Source organism: Manis pentadactyla, chromosome 1 (genome assembly GCF_030020395.1).
Source record: "Manis pentadactyla isolate mManPen7 chromosome 1, mManPen7.hap1, whole genome shotgun sequence".
Lineage (NCBI taxonomy): Eukaryota > Metazoa > Chordata > Mammalia > Pholidota > Manidae > Manis > Manis pentadactyla.
This window is the reverse complement of record NC_080019.1, coordinates 65,291,613-65,309,749: the sequence shown is the minus strand read 5'-3', so window position 1 is coordinate 65,309,749 and position 18,137 is coordinate 65,291,613. Positions and strand designations below refer to the sequence as shown.

The following is an 18,137-nucleotide window of genomic DNA, read 5'->3' as shown; positions in this document are numbered from 1 at the left end:
CTAACACTGTGTTTGAACTAACAAACTGTAAACCTTTTCCCTCTGTTGAACTAATGAACTATAGTATGTTACAGTTAAAAGAGACCTTGAAAATGGGTTTTTCTATGCCATCTTCCTCTATACTCATTTATTGGTGCTTTGAAGATGTAAGTGATAAGCCCAAGATAACAGTTGAAGAGTAAAGTCCTGACATAACATAATAAATGGGGTCCGGAAATTCACTTGTGCAAAGCAGGAGCTATCAAACTTCAGAATGCATCCTGAAGGGTTTGTTGAAACACAGATTGCTTGGTCCCCCAGAGTCTCTGATTGAGTGGGTCTAAGATATAGCCTGATAATATGCATTTCTAACAACTTCCTGGGTGCTGCTGGTGTTCTGAAGACCACATTTTGAAAACCACTGGTGTAAACCATGTGCTTACATGACTGTGAAGTTAGAAGTGAGGAGAGTGAACCTACATAGCTAGCCTAGAGATCAGAGGGTCCAGCTGCCTGAGCCTCATCTATCCAGGTGTAAGCTTGGGTTTGGTACCACCACCTCATGGTGGTTGTCTAATGCCATGTATCAGTGGGGAGGATCTGGGCCCTGCAGCTGTCTGGGACTTCCAGGACAGTGACGTTTCAACTGTCTCATGGCTAGCAGTCATTTTGTTCTGATCTGGCAAGATTAAACTTTAGCCTCCATCTCTCTGCTCCCCAGGTACTGCCTGCTACTCTCTGTCAGTCTTGTCCTCTCCTCCATATGTACTTCCCTTCTCCAGAAAATGATAAAATTGGCCCAACCCTGTTTAAGAAGCTGGTGAGCCAGCCACATTGCACCCACGACTGCACTGTGTAGGAATTTGGAAGCAGCCAGTGGCAGATCTTCTAGTCGATGCTCAGCCTCAAACTCCTGCCTCACTGTCTTCACTCAGTGTCTTTGCACTTTTCCACCTTCACCAGTCAAAATCCTTCTTAACCTTGCACATTTAGCCATATTCCATCTCCTTCAAAAAGCCTTGGCCCGCCGCTCTCCAGAAGACGTTACCTGTCCTTCCTCTGAAGGGATGGGAAATGTTTCTTAACTTTTGCTGTGTTCCTGGGTCTGTGTTGATGTTTTATGTCACTGAATTCTCAAGACCACCTTGCCGTGTAAGTGCGATCCCAGTCTCAGCCTCTGAGGAAGGGAAACACGTTTTCTAATTTGTTATAATTTTCTAGAATATAATGCAATAATTTGTCTAATGCAGCTATTAGGAGCAAAGCTGACTGTAGAGTGATTTTTGACATGATACTTTTTGACATGATATTCTCCCCACCACTAAACTGCAAGCTCCTTGAGGTGGGAAATGTGTCTCATTTGCTTTTCCAGCCTCGGCCTCTGCTAACACAGTGCTTGTTATTTTGTAGCACTCAGTATTTTCCAAAGATGTTCATCTGACCAGGCTCATTGCTGCTTGTACTGTTTTCCTGCCCTGCTTCTCTCTGTATAGTTGATTGTGGTCTCCACAGGGAAAGGGGCCCTTTCGATATGGCCTCTCCCCTCTGCTCCCACTCAGAATTTGCAGCCTCACCTTCTCACTCTGTTGCCCCTGTGAAAGCAGTCTTCAGGAAAGGAACATCACTCCACCTTGGGAATAAGCAGTTAGCGTGGTTTCAGCTTCATGCATGTGCTCCGTCTGCCTGTGGCTTCCACACCCTCTTCACTTCACCGAACCTGTCAGTCATTGTCTCCTTAATCTTCCAGACATCCCTATGAAGCAAGTAGCAGGGACAAGTGAGAGGTTTATCAAAGAGTGATTGAGTAAAGGATCACAAAGAACTTGTGGTGCTTGAAACTTGAATTGCGTGAGAGGCTGTGGATCTAAATATTTAAGAAACACTGAATCAGTTATTTTCTATTTTGAATGTAACTTGCAAATGTGGTTTCATTTATCATCCCACTTCCTCCATCTCTCATCAAACTGTCAGTCTCAGGAATTAGAACAAGTGGGATCGGCCTCACTGTGGCTCCAGGACTCTTGCAGGCAGGGGCAAGGACTCCTGCCTCCCGGCTGACCGCACTCTAGGACCCCGGAGTCTGAATCAGCTTCAGGTGTGCTCCTCTGGGTTTTGGACTGCAGTCCAGTAAGAAGTGCTAAGGTAGTTTCTCAGTTTTCAGCCCTGGCTTATCCTGAGAGACAGACCCTTTTACAATTGCCCCATCTAAGAGCACAGGATTAGTATTCCTGAGAAAGAGACCTAGGAATCTCTTTTAAAAACAGATTTGGACCATCAGCTAGTTTTGGGAACACCAATTTTGGTACTTCTGAGTATTTCTTCTAGCCCTTCCAGTGATCAAAGCAAAGACTTACCAACACAGTTAAATGAGCTATTTAAGGCCCTCATAGGTGAGATGAAATGTGTTACTTTTCATGCTCCCTGAAACATGGCATAAAGTTAAGAATCATCAGAAATGCTCGTAATACCACGACTTAGTGTGGGACTGAGCCTAGTGTGCTCTTGCCCACAGAATTTTTCATTTCATAGTAATTTTTACTCCAGCTGGACATTCAGTAGACTACCTTTCCTGTGGAATCACTTGACATAAATTACATATCTTGAAAGATTAAACCAGAACCATGAATTAAAACTGTCTTCATACTAGCTCAAGACTTACAGAAGCCTTTATGTAGATTGAAGTGGGATGGAGGAGCTGAGGGGGAACAGAAAAAAGCCCGGCTTTGGGGTCAAAATTAAAATCTAGCAGTAACTCTGATATTGTGAGTGATTTCACATGCTGAAATACACCACCTGCTCAGAGCGTGCATCACGGGTTAGATGTTCTGTCCATGTGTAAGACATTCTGAGAAGAGCGTTGCCTATTTCACATGGCCTTGCCTCCCTTTCTGTTGTAAAAACTTGGCACATCTTTCAGGACAAATGCTTGTTGCCCAAAGGAAATACATGTACTTTTAGGTCCCCAAATTCAATATCTAAAGATGTTTTTCAGGCACTGCAAAAGAAAAACGAGTTTCTGTGGACAAGAAATAATCTTTTTCATAAGCAGTGCCCATGAAATGATACAGTGTGCTGCTGTAGTATTTGGCATTGCTACCATATCATTTAATTCCCTGACCTCAGCATTCGGTCTTTAATACCAAAACTATAAAGGGGGAAGTGTGGTGTGTATTCTTCACCTCGTACAAGCACCTTTCTCTCTCCTCAAATGAGAGAAATGGTCTTAATATACTCTAATGCTGGAAGAAGGATGTTTGTGTCATTCCAATAAGCCTCAAGCTCCTGGTTCTGTTTTTACCCCACTGCTGACTTCAGTGACCATTGACAGCAGAACATGCACCCCCAACAAAGGCAGATAAACTCCAGCTGGTCTGGAGGAACACTCAGACAAGTGCTTCACAGGCCTCCTCGCAGCATCCATGTTAACTGATTCCCTTTCATAGGCTTTTCCTTAGCAGATGACTGATTTTCATCCTTTTATTTGGAATTCAGTGTCTCAGTGAATCTGACAACTTCCTATATTCTCTCTTATTCTTTAGAGAAGTGGAAGAGAGGAAAGGAGCTCTGTTGAAGATGTTTTTTATCCCTTAAAGTTTACTGAATGAGACCCCGTGCCCAGGGCCGCCGGCGGCAACGCCAAATGCCGTAGGGGTAGAGGGTGGATCTGTAAAGCTTCCGCCAGTATTGTTCTCCCCACGGACAGACATGCCACTCCTCAGGTTGCTGGAGAAAAGTTCATGCAGGTTCCATGTCAGGGAAATCTGTAAGTCAGAAGTCACACAGTCCTATTTCTTTTGGCTTGTAATCTTGGCCCATGTGAATCAATTGCTAGTATTTTCAAGTAGAGAGATTCACCTAAATGTCTGGCTCCTTTTGAAAATGTAGGGAAAGCTTTTAAAGGGGATTTTCAATTTCTTTAAGAAAAACAAAAGGAAAAAAGACCTTGTGTTCCTGCTGACAATTGGTTCAAGCTAAAAAAAAAACTATCTCCTCATGCTTTCTAGTTCACCACAGTCCCCACTACTTCCTCTAAGCTCTCAGGACAGACAAAATGACAGGTCACTGTAACCATGCTCACTGTTGATCATGGGTTCACAGGAAAGTGAAATTTTTCTTGAACAAGAGTGGGAAAATGTGCAAGAAAGACTAGAAAGGCTGTAAGTTTCAAGAAAAATGAGAGAATACATCTGTTTGTTTACGGAAGTGAAGGATATTCCTGTGTTTAATATGCAAAGTATCTGTCTAAGAAAAATATGACCGAAAACACCATTTAACCCAGACTCAGCCCTATGGGCACATGCATCCGTTTGTGCCTTATGGTATCAGTGAGCCTGCAAGGCTTCATATTTTCCTTCCTGAAGTAACCCAGTTTTCAGGATGCTCAGGCACTGGGATGACCTGCTGAGTATCAGTTCCTTCTGTGCTCCTAGTTCTCTCTATCCCCATACAACCAAAAGGAGCATGTCTGTACACCATTAGCTTCGGAGAGAGGGAGAGACACATACAGTGCACCAGGTACACAGTGGGTGCTTTACTTCATTTAATTGTGTGCTTTACTTCATTTAATTCTCTCAGCAGTTATCTGATTTAGGTGTCACCCCCATTTACAGATAAGAAAACTGAGGCTCAAAGAAATTAAGTATGTCACTTGCCTAAGATCACCCAGTAAAGCTACTCAGTGACAGGCCTGCTTGATTCTTTCCCCTACAGCATGGCACTCCTGATGCTCATAAAAATGCCTTCCCTGTATTTTTACTTAACACAATGACTTCAGCTTTTCTTGTGTGTTGATAAGGAGCAACCATGACAAGACTATTCTGTTCATATTCTGTAAAACTGCTGTTGATGCTAATACTCATTAAAAAAGTTGTCCAAAGATTTTTTTCTTAGAACTTAGTAGCAGAAAACATTTGTATTTCTGAACAAAAGAGAAAATGTACTTCTGTTTATTTAGCCAGAGGAAATGATGCTACCTATCCTTTTTGCCTTTATCTTCAGGAAGCTTTGAGTGAAATGTATTGCCCCATTGCATCTTAGGGTAAAATGAATACTCCCTGTCCACATAATTTTGGATCTCTTTTTCTGATGTCATTAAAGTGCTTTGATGTGTTAATAACACAGCATACATTGCATCTAGTAACCTTCCTCAGATCATTCTTAAGAAAAACAAGGCTATAAATTATAAATAAGAACTGTACAGTTCAACTTATACCCCTAAGAGTAATTTCTAAGTCCAAATTAAATAAGACACTGAATTTCACAAAAAGGGCTCTTTGGGGAGTATCCCAAAGCCTTTGGTTCATTTCCAGCGTAGGTGAAGAAAAATCAAAAGTTGGTTGTTGAGCCCTGGCCTGATGTGTCATTATCTTACCTTCTGCCATTGGGCAATAGCTGCTAACTTGCATGAGCACTTACTGTGTGCCAGGCACTGGGGCACGTGCTTTGCATGCACTGTCTCAGTCTTTGCAGCAAGCATCTCAAGTACCATTCTGACTCCTTTTACAAACAAGAAACTCAAGAGCTGAAGAAGTCAAGAAATGAGCTTGGGGTCTCACAGCTGGTCGGTTTGATCTTGAGCAAAGACTGACTTCTTGGTGTCTGTGTCCTTACCTACAAAACGGGAGAGTACGTTCCTTTCCAGACTTCTCTGCGGGCCCGTGATGATAGTTGATATGTGACCTCTCTTCTTCTTCCTCCTTATTATTTTCCCAGAAGTCACTCTCAGGTATGTTGGCTATTAGTTTAATCAGCTCTTCCTTTATCCTAAAGAGATGGTGAGCCATTGGGTAATTGCATTTGCAGTTTACACAGGTGTGTGGTATTTGGAATAAGTACAATTTTATCTTTTTCCATATTACTCTGCCGTTATCTCAAAATGTTTATTTAAAAGTTCATCTTTTTGTCCACCAATTTAATATGAATCCTTTATTAAATCCTTTATTTCCACATATTATCTGATCTATTCATGTGTCACTATCAAATTGTTTCATTTATAGAGGCTTTAGAGTATGTTTTAATGCCGGATTAGGGCTGGCAGTCCCTCTCTCCCCTGACTCTACCTTCTTGGGGATTTTTTGTTGTTGTTTTCCAAGATTTTCTTGGCTATTCTTTTCTTCCTTATTCTCTATAAACTTGTCATTTCAAGTCAATTTGCATATCAAATATCAGAGCTTTTCATTTGGCTCTTTATGACTTTCTATTCCTTTTCTAATTGGAAAATTTTAAGTTGCTATGAAAGAAAAAAATTTCCCACTTGAGTCAAGGAACTGATACAATGGTTCCATTTAAGCCAAAGGGAGAGGTAGGATTCTAGTAGGCTCACTCTCTGTAAGGAGTGGTTCAGGTCACTTGCACCCCTTATTCCCCTGATCTAACAATTAGGGAGGTCCCCACCTGTGTTCATCTCTGCGTGTTTAGTCAAATGCTTTCATCATTCTCCTCTCTTGTTTTTCTTTTCTTTAGATACTTGGCTGTAAAACTGTACTTTCTTAGGACTTCATCCCAGAAATTAGTTGTCATCCTTGTAGCTCCTAAATTGTTCCCTGAGGCACCAGATACAGTTAGTGTTCTCTACTATATGGTTAAAAAGAGGCTTTTGATGGCATCTCACGGTGCCTCTCCATCTACCTAAAACAGCCCAATTGACCCAAGAGACTCATCCATTAGAACTATGAGTGAGTTCAGTTAGGTCAGCAAATGCATATACAACGCTCAGCCATTTTCATATAGAGACAATCAGAAAATATATTGGAAAGAGAAATTCCATCAGAGTGACAAAAAGCAAATATTAAATGCCTAGGAATTAACTCAACAAAACTGTAGAATTTAAATGAAGACAAAACACTACAAAACTCCATAGAAACATCTGAATAAATATATTTTTAATAAATACTAAGCCATATGGTGCTAGAAGTAGGGATAGCCCTGTGTCCCCCAGATTATCCAAAGTTTCCCACATGTATGGGTTCGGTTGTTTCTTTGATATGTGAATAAGATAGCTCTATTCCATGTATTGTGAGAAGTCTAATAGTTTCTCAAAAATCTCTGAGCATTTCCAGGATAACTGAGGATCTTATGTTTCCCTTGATGAATATAAACTACAGTGATTTCTCTGCTCTCTGATTACTTGCTCATTCATTTATTTATGCACTCATTTGTTTATTCACTTTACATTTATCGAGTGCTTACCATGTCCTGAGCACTCCACACACACCCACTGACCATTGCTTATGGCTCCTGTGGCTCCCACCTCTGTTCCCAGTCACCCCTGTCTTGGGACAGTGTCTCTTCTCTTTCACTGCCCAGCTGAGTGCCACTAATACAAGCCTGTTTTGTACAAGAGTTCTGCTGAGGGTTTGAGGGTACTTGTTGTAGATAGGCACTGTGTGGGAGGAGGGCAGGGGGAGTGTATAAGTACAAACAGCATCAAACAAGCAATGAAAAATTAAATATTACTTATCTTAAAGTTCATGGGTCGTCGCTGTGGGGAATTTCTCACTTTATCCTTTAATCTTGGATCCCACCTGATGCTATCTTTTGGAATTGCCTCTTCCTGTCTCCCAGCATCTCTTGTTTATCTTCTCCTCAGCCTCTCTGAATCACGGAATGCTTCATCCTTCTTTCCTAGCCCTTGGGAACTCAACCTCCTGTTATTTTATAATGGAGACAGTTTATCTCCTCCCCTTTTATTAATCATCTAGGTCACACATTGGGGCTTTCACTAGTCATTGAGCTATTGTGCCCCTCCCAAAAAGCATCTCTGAAAGGAATTCCTTGGCACTCCAGAGCTACAGTCTTTAAAATACCATTTATTTTCTCCTCACCGCATTTGGATTTTGAGGAGATCAAGTCTCTCCCAAATTAGTTAAACAAGTAGAAGGTAACTCCAACTATAATCTCAATAAATGATAAGTTTTCTGGAATTTAATAAAATGATCTTAAAATTAATTTAGGGGGAAAACAAGCTCAAGGAATAAGATAAATCTTAAAAAGAAGAGTAATAATGGAGGACTAATTTTAACAAGACTTGAAATAATTCTTATTGTTAGTGGAAGAATGAGCAGACAGAGAAGTAAAACAATACAAAGTCCAGAAACTGATCTAAAGGTAATTAGAAATACTGAAAGAAAATACAGGCAACTATTTATGTAATCCTGGACTAAGGAGGACCTTTCTAACCATGATAAAATATGTATGTGTGTGGGTGTGTGTTGGGGAGGGTGGGTGGTAGGTGGGTCTGTGTGTATCATTCCCCCCAAAAAAGAAAATAGCATGCTTTACAACATGAGTAAACTTTAAAAACATTATGCTAAGTGAAAGAGCAGACACAGAAGACCATATACTGTATGATTCTATTTCTGTGAAATGTACAGAACCGGCAAATCCACAGTAGATTCATGGTTTCCAGGGGCTGGGGGACGGGAGTGTGGGAAATGACTGCTGGTGAACATGGGAGTTTCTTACTAGATTGATGGAGATGTTCTGGATTGGTACTGGTGATAGTTGTACAACTTTTGACTGTACTAACAACCACTGACTTGAATAGGTTAAAGGCTGAACTTTTTGTTAGATGAATTATTTCTCAATAAAAAACAATTTTAAAGATAAATCAGTTTCATTTGGGGTATCGTGAGAAAAAAATAAAACCACAGAAAATGATTAAAGAATATGTTAAAAAAAAAATATTCAGTGACACTTGTTAAAGATGATAAAGCAGACTTCATTCAGGACCATTGGGGTAGGCACAGAGATCACTGCAGTGGAATTCTACAGTGGGGGAGAGAAATTGTACTTATCTCCGAATATAGCACTGGCAAGTGGGAATTTATAGCCAAGGAGCAGAGTGGGGATTACTAAAAGGAATATCAAGGGTAAGGAGGTCTGGCAGACCTGGCCTAACAGGATTCTTGCTGAAGTCAGGCCAGGGTGATCTTCATCTGGGGGATGGTGGAGGGCGAGGAACTGATCAGGTATTGAAAGTGATTAGGTATTGATGGTGGGAGTTCTGGTTAAAAGGCTTAACAGTTGAGATCTTCCTAAAACTAGGTTTTACAAGGAAGTGCACAGATGCATCTAGGATAAGGATTCAGGAGCCTGGCTAAAAAATCTTTATCAAATGTGAAATTAAAAAATTTTTAAAGACGAATGACTAATAAACATAAAATGCAAATTAAAACAATAAGATGGAATATTACTCTATTCACTTGGCAAAAGTGGAAAGACATGATAAATTTCCGTTATTGGGTAGGTTATAGTCTAATGGATATTTTCATATATTCATTATCAATGAAGGGCAATTTGGCAATGTATTTGAAATATGTTGTGTCCTTGTGATTCCATTTCTAAGAATTTATCTTAAAGATAAATCCTAGGTAAAGATAAAATTATCTTAAAGCTACTGTATGCCATTTAAAATACAGTAGTAAATGTGACCACACAAGAAGATGTTTCTGCTGCTAGGGAGAAAAGTTAGAGTGTATAATATGTGACATGAGACAGACCAAAGAAGTACACAGTCAAAAGTCTGGAGAGGTAATTTGTATTTTCTTGTACTATATTCTTATGTACTTTTTGTTTAGCTATGTTCCAAATATTCCATATTGGAGATATCTTTTCTAATCAGAAAATAGTGGAAAAGCTATTTAATATAATACAAATTCAAGTGTGGTGAAGTTCTTTGGAGTGGGTTGTTTGTTTGGTGAGCACCATAGCAGAAATGAGAATAGAAATTTCTTGTTTCTCTTGTTTTAAGACTAGAGATTTAGGGGAATTAATAGTAAAATTCCAAACTTTCTAGTTGTCCATATGAATTTCCTTCAGTGGTGTGTATTGTTTCAGGATTTGCCCAATTGATTAATTGGTAATTTTATAACAAACTGTTGTAAATTAAGCTGTGGTATATCCATTCCAAGAATTCTCCTCATCAAAGTCAGATATTTTAGGCTTTCTAACCAGGATCATATTGAACAGAATCCTTTCTGATTTGACTTTGAATTCAGTGTTTCCTGAATATAACAATTTTCTTCTCCCAATTTCCTAGACAGAATCATGAATAAACTGGAGGACAAGCAGGACCAGATGATACCATGAAGAGAAGTTTACAGGCCCTCTATTGCCAACTGTTAAGTAAGTTGATACTACATTTCTTCCATCTTAGAATATACCAATGTCATTGTTTGTCCAGTGCCAGAAACTTACATACTTTCTGGAGAACTAGAGTTTGGCTAATGAGAGAGGGCAGTACATTTTCCCTCTGCGTTGTCTAGGTACTTAAAGTATCTAGCATTGTCATTCTATTGCCTTGGGCATCAGTTGTAATGTAGACTCCATTATATTAATTCTAAATTGGTATGTTAAGCATAGTTAATTAATGAATGTGTGTCAAAAACATGGGCTTGTTTTTGTGATAGAATAAAGGGTGTTTCATTATGACCCTCCATAATTTCCTCCTGGAGAGGGAATGGTAGGCTGTGTTTTGTGGATTTTGTCACACAGAACCTGTTAACATTCAGTAACTGCAGCCTTTGGCTTGGAATGCTTTGCATAGTTACATGTGTTCTTAAATAATGAATGGTTAAAATGTGATTTCTTTAGGTTTTGTTGTAAATGATGAGAGTGGAGTACTGACTTTCTGCCTCTTGCTCCTGTGTTTTGGGGATTGTGCCATAAAACACCAATCACCACTCAGTGACAGAATAGCCTTTGGGATTGAAATTGTTACTGAATGAATGTAAAAACCAATTCAAGTTGTTGGATTTGAAGTTCAGATTTATTCACATGGGACGGCAAGCATTGCCCACCCCAAATCAAACCAAGCCCATTGAGTTGGGAAAATTTGGAGTCATTGTGCTTGTCTGGTTCTTGCTGAGGTGAACAGAGAACCTGTGTTTCCTAGGCCAAGTGCCTCCTTGTTAACTTTTGCCAAGAAAATAGCACAAAAACAGAGTGAGATGCAAATCACCAGTTGGCCCTTAGAATTTAGCAGTTCAGGTTATTTTGTACCCTCAGTGCAAAGCCCTTTATCTACGGGTAGCATTTTGGTTAGGTGTTTTAATTGACTCATTTCTAATCCCTGAAACATAGATTATGTCTAAAAGGAAAAGAAGGGGCGCAAACTTCACAGTTCAAGCAGGTTTATTGCTAAACTTGAGAAGAACCTCTGTTCTGGCGATCAGAACAAAGAATGTGTCTCTTACAGGCTAAGAGGCTTTTTATGTTTTATGGCCAGGGCTTTGGCCGGCTCTTTGAGGGGAGGAGTCAGGGAAAAGGTGGGCTTGTGGATTGCTGATGTGTCCTTTGGAGGATGCTTGTAGCCTAAGTAAGATGAAATCTAGGTCTCTCTTTGATGGCGGGTGGGCTTATTCAAAATGCAGTATTCAGTTCTGGATTCTATCATTCGTGGCTTTAAAAGGATATAAGAAGACGGGTTGCCATTCTTTTCTTGGCCACTTCCTGCTGAGAGGGGGTGATGAAGGGGGTTTTCTCATAGTTTGAAGCAGGAAGGCCATTTGGAGGTGTTCTTCAGTAGTTGCTGAGGAGATGGCCACCTTCAGTCCTATAAAAATCTTTGGAATAGGTTAATTAACTGGAATAGGTTAATTAAGTGTTAAAGGCTAATGGAGCCAAGAGAGGTAGGAGCTAATGAAGAGGAAGAGGAAACAGGTTATTAGAAGAGCCTTCAAGGAGTTTGGAAGCTTGCTTAGGAAGAAGTTTTGCCCCATCCCTGATGAGGCTGGATTTGATGGTGTAGAAACAGCATTGTTCTTGGAGTAGAGCATATATGCTGCCCTGTGAAACTGTCAGAAAATCAAGGCCTCTGTGGTTTTGGAGGACGACTGAAGCCAGGGAGTCCACTTGATCTTATAAGTGTCCCAGTGGTCAGAAACCTCTTTGAGTCCTTCCACAAGTTCTTTGGACAACCTGATGAACTCTGAAAGACTGACTCCTAGGGCCCCAATCGCTGTCCCAGCACATGTGATTACTCCCAAGATGGTCATTAAGGGGACTAGCTGTATGGTGTGTCATTCCTGACATGGGTTATGGGGCATATGGGGATGGGTAGATCAGATGCTGCTAAGGAAAGGGTGGGAGTGAGGAGGCCCAGAGTACAGACTCCAGTCCAGCTGGTTGGCAAGCAAATGTATGCCTTGTCTCCACACACCCAAAAGATGCCTGTTTCTGGGGAGAGGCATCCCATAAGATCAAACCATGACAAGAGGAGGAGCTGTGGGGGTGGGTTGGCAAGTAAATGTTGGACCACCTCGAATTTGTGCCATATATGGAAGGAGGAGCTAAAAGCTGCAGCTGTCAAGGGGGAGAGGAGTGAGGCTGGTTGCAATATTGTAGGACCCTCTTGGCTAAGAGCAGTGAGCTTTTGGTCTAGGAAGATTCCGCCATCAGGTGTATTGAGATGTTTGCACTCGGGCTCTTCTGTGGGCTACGGGAGTGTCTTTTAGGGGTCTTTTCCTCTGTCTTGGCAATATCTAGATGTGGTGGCATTTAGACTGCCTTGGAAGGAAGTGTACCCAGATATCCATAAGAGAGTTCCCAGATGGTAAGTATTGAGGTGATCAGAGGAGGGGAGAAGCTGAATGGTGGATTTGCAGAGAGAGGGATCTAGGAGCCGACTGGGTTATAGTGGTCTTGTTGAGCTCGAGAGATACACAAAGGAACAGGATGGATTAGATGGGGTCCACTTTGGAGGGGACTGGTTATGGCCTGCTGGGGAAGCCAGTGAGCCTTTCAGGCCTGTCTGATACCTTTTAGTGCCCCTGGAAGTCTGATTTCAGCTCCTTCAGCTAGGGCTGTACCCCTGGGACTGGCAGTCTCAGTGGAATGTAGCCCTGCAGGAGTGTTGACCCATGTTCCTAGGGGAGGAGGGTCTGCTGAGTCTGTTATCTGGGAAAAGTAGAGACAGACCCAGCCAGGTGGTTGGATGGTTCCATTAAAGGTTTGAATGATTTGAGCCGTGTGGGAGAGTGTCTGATTGAGGTATTTAGGAAGGGTCTGTGCTGTGGTGTTAGGGGTTAAGAGGATGAGTAATATTGAGAAAGAAAGGATCGGAGCAGGAGAACACAGGAGGTGCAGGTGGTGATTTGCCTTGAGGAGAAATAAGAGAAAGTTCCCTGTAGCCATAGGTCCTGGATTATTGTATCTGAGGAGGTGGAGGGCGAGTAATGGGAGAGCTTCTTTAGGATGGTCAAGAAACAGGCAAAGTTATGGAGAGAGACTCATGGGATTGTTTAGCCGTGTCTTTGGTCTCTTCAGCCATGGGAGACAACTTGGTGATCTTCAGGGATGTGGGTCTGGTTGGTGTGCACTGGAAAAGAGGAGCCTTTTTTAGAGAAGAAAAGTGTACCCAGGAGGAATGACCTTTTAATTTGGTCACTGTTGGGGTAGTCAGGATTACTTGGAAGGGCCCCGTCCATTTTGGTTTTAGGCCCTGGGAGGGGAGAGGGGCTTCATATATACCCAGTGTCCAGGTTGTAGGGACAGAGGAGAGAGGGCATGCAGGTTGCCAAAGTCTTTGGGAGGGTGGAGTCAGCATAGTTCCAGATGAGATGTCTAGGGGTATTAAGTAAAGAATTTGAAAGCGGCAGGGATAGGTTTGAGTTGGAGGTGGAAAAATTGAAGGCAATAAGGGGCCTTCCATATAGAACCTCAAAGGGGCTGAGCGTAAGAGGTTTTCAGGAGAGAGACTTGAGTTTTAAAAGGGCTAAGGGTAGGAGCTTAGTCCAATCCAAATGACCCTGGAGGGAAAACTTAGGCTCTGTTTGAGAAGGTGATTTAGCCTTCTCTACCTTGCCTGAGGATTGGAGTCAATATGGGATGTGGAACTTCCAGGTTACATTTGGGTAAGAGGCCACCTGTTGGGTGATCTGTGCAGTGATCAGGCCCATTATTGGTTTGGAGTCTCAAGTCAGGGATGATTTCAGGGAGTAGGAATGTGCTACTGTGGAGGATAGAAAAGGCCTCTATCCATCTGGAGAAGGTGTCAACCAGGACAAGGAGGTATCTTTGTTTCTCTACTGGAAGCATATGGATAGAGTCTGTTTGTCAGTCAGTTCCGTGGAGGTAATGCTGGGGTTCTTGTTCATGGAGTCAAAGAATGAACTTAGCAAACACTCAAGGTAGGAGAGCCAGGGAGAGGCTTTTATTTAGAGATAAAGTGAGAGGACACAGCTCCTAGCTCACTCCAGGAGGGGACAAAATAACCCATAGTTGTGTGTTGTCTAGGGGTTTTCTAGGCAGTTGAGGTCTTTGGGAATGTGATAAAGTGCTTAGGGGTGTGGACTTATTAAGTGGTCTTAGAATGTTCATCCTTGATGAGACATTAATTCCCTTTCCTTATCAGTCCTCCAGGTAATAATGCAAAATTAACATAAGAAATGTACTGCAGATTTCTCTCCCAGAGTAGCAGCTTCTTGGTCTGGGAGCATATCAGTCATCAATCAGGACTGCCTGCCCTGCCCTCAAGGTGGGCTGAGTTATTGTCTGTTTGCTAAAGAGTTTAAAAGGCAATCTAAGATGGAATTCTTCTTGCTTTTACTATGTTGTTTATGGTTGGGCTTGCTTGCCATTATTAATTGCCCAGGTTGCAAATCACCTGATTCGGTCTGAAGGAGGAAAAACAGCATATAGGCCTGGGCCTTTTAGCATGCTAAAGTGAATCTTACACATGATTACAAATGATTCGCATAATAAAAACATGGGCTATGCTAAGATACTTTCCTTTATCTGGGAAATATTGACTGACCTCACTGAAGAAAGACTCTAGAGCTTAATGTTTAGCACAGAGTTTTGGTAGGGGGTTTCTTTGCATGTAGTTACATTGCTCTGACTATAATTATCCTGCCTTGCTTTTTCTGGAGGCCTTCACCCTGCTCTGTCTAAGCCCATGGTCCCTGTCTCAGAAAGATCCCTGGAACTGATGGACAGGGAAGGGAGGAGGTCTGAGGTTGCTTTGAGTGTTGGTGGTTTGGTATATGGAGCATTGGGAGATAATCTTTTGTAGGAAGGTCCTAAGACCAGAAGTAAAATGTCTGTGGTTCTGTAGGAATTGGAGCAGAGAGAGTGATCTGGTCCAAGAAACTGGTCACAGAAAGATGAAAGGAATTTATTTTGTAAGCCTTCAGGAAGGACCAGTTTTCCATGAAGGAACCACCATTGCCCTTCTTGGAGCGCCCCCTGTGCTTTGAGAAGGGCTAATTCTTGGGGTGAGCAGGAGGGTGTAAGAGGGAACAGGAAGCGGAGAACTGAGAGAGGGTTGGAAGCTGCTTGTTTTGCTACTTTGTCAGCCTTGTTATTTCAATGAATGATGTGTCTGATATTTTTATCCTGTGAGTTAGATCTTTGATGGCCCTTGCAATAAATGACAGCAGCTCTATGGGGTAGAAGTACTGCCTCTAGGAGATCTTGAATTAGGGGTCCATTTGTATAGGGGTGTTTTTTGCTGTTAGAAATTCTTTTTCATGCCAGATCTGGGCATTTGAATGCAGGATATTATATGCATATTTGGAGTCTGTATAGGTGTTAATAGTTCAACCTTTTGCCCAGAGTAAGAGCTCTGATGAGTGCGGTAAGTTCTGCCTCCTGTGAGGTCGTCCCTGCGGTGAGGGTTGCCTCCTTGATTACTTCTCAGGGAGGGTAGGAGGATTGGCTACCATGATAGCCCTCAATGATGGCACATCCTGCCTGGGAGGGAGCAGCCTTTTAGTGCTTCCATCAATAAACCAGTCAGGAGACCCCGGAATATGCTCTGAGGTTATGTGATGGAAGTGGGTGAGAGGAAATCAAGGATCTCATGTTGAGGGGTGGAATCTGGGCATTAGGTACTGGGAGGAGGGTGGCAGGGTTTAGGACAGAAGAGCAGCAGAAGGTAACCAAGGGTTCTAGAAGCTGATAGTATAAGACTAGGACTCAGGAGGGGGAGAGAAGGGTTAGAACTTCGTGGCTGAGAAGGTCAGAAAGGTTGTGTGAGGAGTGTACCTGTAGGGGCTGGTGGAGAATGATTTTTTGGGCTTTGGGGATAAAGAGTGCAGCTGATGCTAGGACCTGTAAGCATAGAGGCCAGCCTTTTATCACAAGGTCGAATTGTTTGGACAAATAGGCAACAGGCTGGAGGGAGTCCCTGGCTGATTGTGTGAGTACCCCTAATGTTCATCCCTTTTTGCTGGTTAAGAATAGAAAGAAAAGTTTGTTAGGGTTAGGTAGAGTCGAAGCAGGTGCCTTGAGGAGTGCTCCCTTAAGGGCCCAGAAAGAAGCAGGAGTTAAGTCTGTCTCTGGCACCCTTTTTTGGGGATGCTTGTGGGAGGCCTCATAAAGGAGTTTTGCAATGAGTGATAAATTTGGGATCCAGAGTCTAAAATAGGCAAGAAGCCCAGGAAGGAAAGAAGATATCGCTTTGTGGTGGGGAAAGGGAGATCATTAATAGCTTGTTTTCAGAAGATGGGTATGCAACTAATAGTGTGGGTGAGGTCAGGACCAAGTTAAGTGACCTTTTGCTGTACCAGTTGAGCTCTGTGTTCTGAGACACGGTATCCCTTTTTCCTCAGTTATCTAAGAAGGGAGATAGTGTGGGATACAGAATCATTTTTTGAGGGTTTGCAAAGCAAGAGGTCATCGACATATTGGAGCAGGTGGCTAGGGGCGAGTTTGGGAGATTGGAGGTCCTTTTGTAGTGCTTGGCCAAAGGAGTGGGGGCTGTCCCAAAACCCTGGTGGAAGAACTGTCCATGTGAGTTGTTGGGTAAACAGAGATACAGGGTCTGTCCAGGTGAAGGTGAAAAGTTGTTGAGAATCAGAGCTGAGGGGGATAGTAAAGAAGGCATCTTTAAGGTAGAGTATTTGAGGTCTATATTCTAGTTTCTAATATTTGAGGTACAGTGAGTAGTGAGTACTGGGGGAGATATGGGAGAGGAAGGTGTAGGGATTGAGGACCACTTGGGTGGGTGGGAGCAACAGCTTCATTAATCTTTCAGAGATTTTGGACTAATCAGAAAGAGCCATCAGGTTTTTTTACAGGAAGGATGGCAGTATTGTGGGGGGAGTAGGTAGGGATTAGGATTTGGGCTTTAAGAAGGCAGTTGGTGATGGGCTGGAGGCCAAGATGGCCCTTGGAGCTCAGCAGGTATTGGTTAATTATGACAGCTTGAGTAGGGTCTCTCCAGGCTATTTTGAGGGGTTGGTGGTATGAGGCCATAAAAGGGTACCACCTCACAGGGGAGGGCCTCTTTAGGGGGTATGACTGAGAGAATGAGGGAATGTGTAAGGACGCTCCCATGGGGTGGAGGACATCTCTTCCCAGACCAGGGGCGGGGCAGTGGGGGATTACCAGAAAGGAGTGAGTGAAAGTAATATGGCCCAAGGAACAATATAAAAGAGGGGTTTGGGCTGGTGTTTCTATTAAGCTTTTCATCCCAACAACCAAGTTAGAGGAGGGGAGCAAAGGTCCCAAATATTCAGTAAGCCCAGAGAGGCTGGCCTCCATGTTGACCAGAAAAGAAACCTGACTTCCAGCCACCACCATTGTTACCTGTCGATCTGCTGGTGTCGTCCTGGAGGGGGCCTTGGGATCCAGGCCACATCAATCAGTTGCTGAAGACAAGGCCATGAGGACCAGATGTGTCCAGTCACCTGGAGGGGGGAGAACTCAAGGGAGGGGCTGACTTCGCTAGAGGCAATCCATTTTCCTGTGACCCCATTATCCACAGTTTGGACACAGCTTTGTAGGAGGCCTGGGATTAGGGCAAGCTTTTGCCCAGTGGCCCGGATTGCCACAGTGAAAACAGATGCTAGGTTGGTATGGGGCGGAGCCTTTTGCAGGCTTGTCGGTGGGAGGTCAAATTAGGGAAGCAGAATCTGATGTTCGGCTTCAGCCAGTTTTTCTTTCTGAGTTTTTTGTTCCTCATCCCAGTTGTTGAAAACTTTAAAGGCAAGGTCTACAAGCTCTTCTTTAGGGTGTCTGGTGTCCAGTTTATAATTTTTCGAGCTTTTTATGAAAATCTTAGTAAGACTGGGAAATGAAGTGGAGGTATAAGAGAATAAGACCCTCAGGGGAGTTAGGGCTGGTGTTTGTGTATTTGACCATGGCCTCTGAAAGGCGGTTCATAAAGAGGGCTGGGTTTTCATCTGCCCCCTGGGCAATTTCCCTGAGTCACA

At 42.7% G+C, this 18,137-nt stretch overlaps 1 protein-coding gene across 11 annotated transcripts in view; it reads left to right on the top strand.

Annotated features, from left to right (window-relative positions):
- TMEM108 (transmembrane protein 108) overlaps positions 1-18,137 on the top strand; it is a 362,370-nt gene that overhangs the window by 201,299 nt on the left and 142,934 nt on the right. For 7 of the 11 annotated variants that reach the window (XM_057497898.1, XM_057497905.1, XM_057497901.1 and 4 more), the window contains one exon: positions 10,019-10,104. Coding sequence is in view for 7 of the 11 variants with exons in the window: in XM_036883328.2 (XP_036739223.2) it covers positions 10,065-10,104 (40 nt within the window). In the remaining 4 variants the exon portion in view is untranslated. The remainder of the gene's footprint in view (positions 1-10,018; positions 10,105-18,137) is intronic. The other 4 variants (XM_057497904.1, XM_057497920.1, XM_036883326.2 and 1 more) reach the window with 1 other exon arrangement.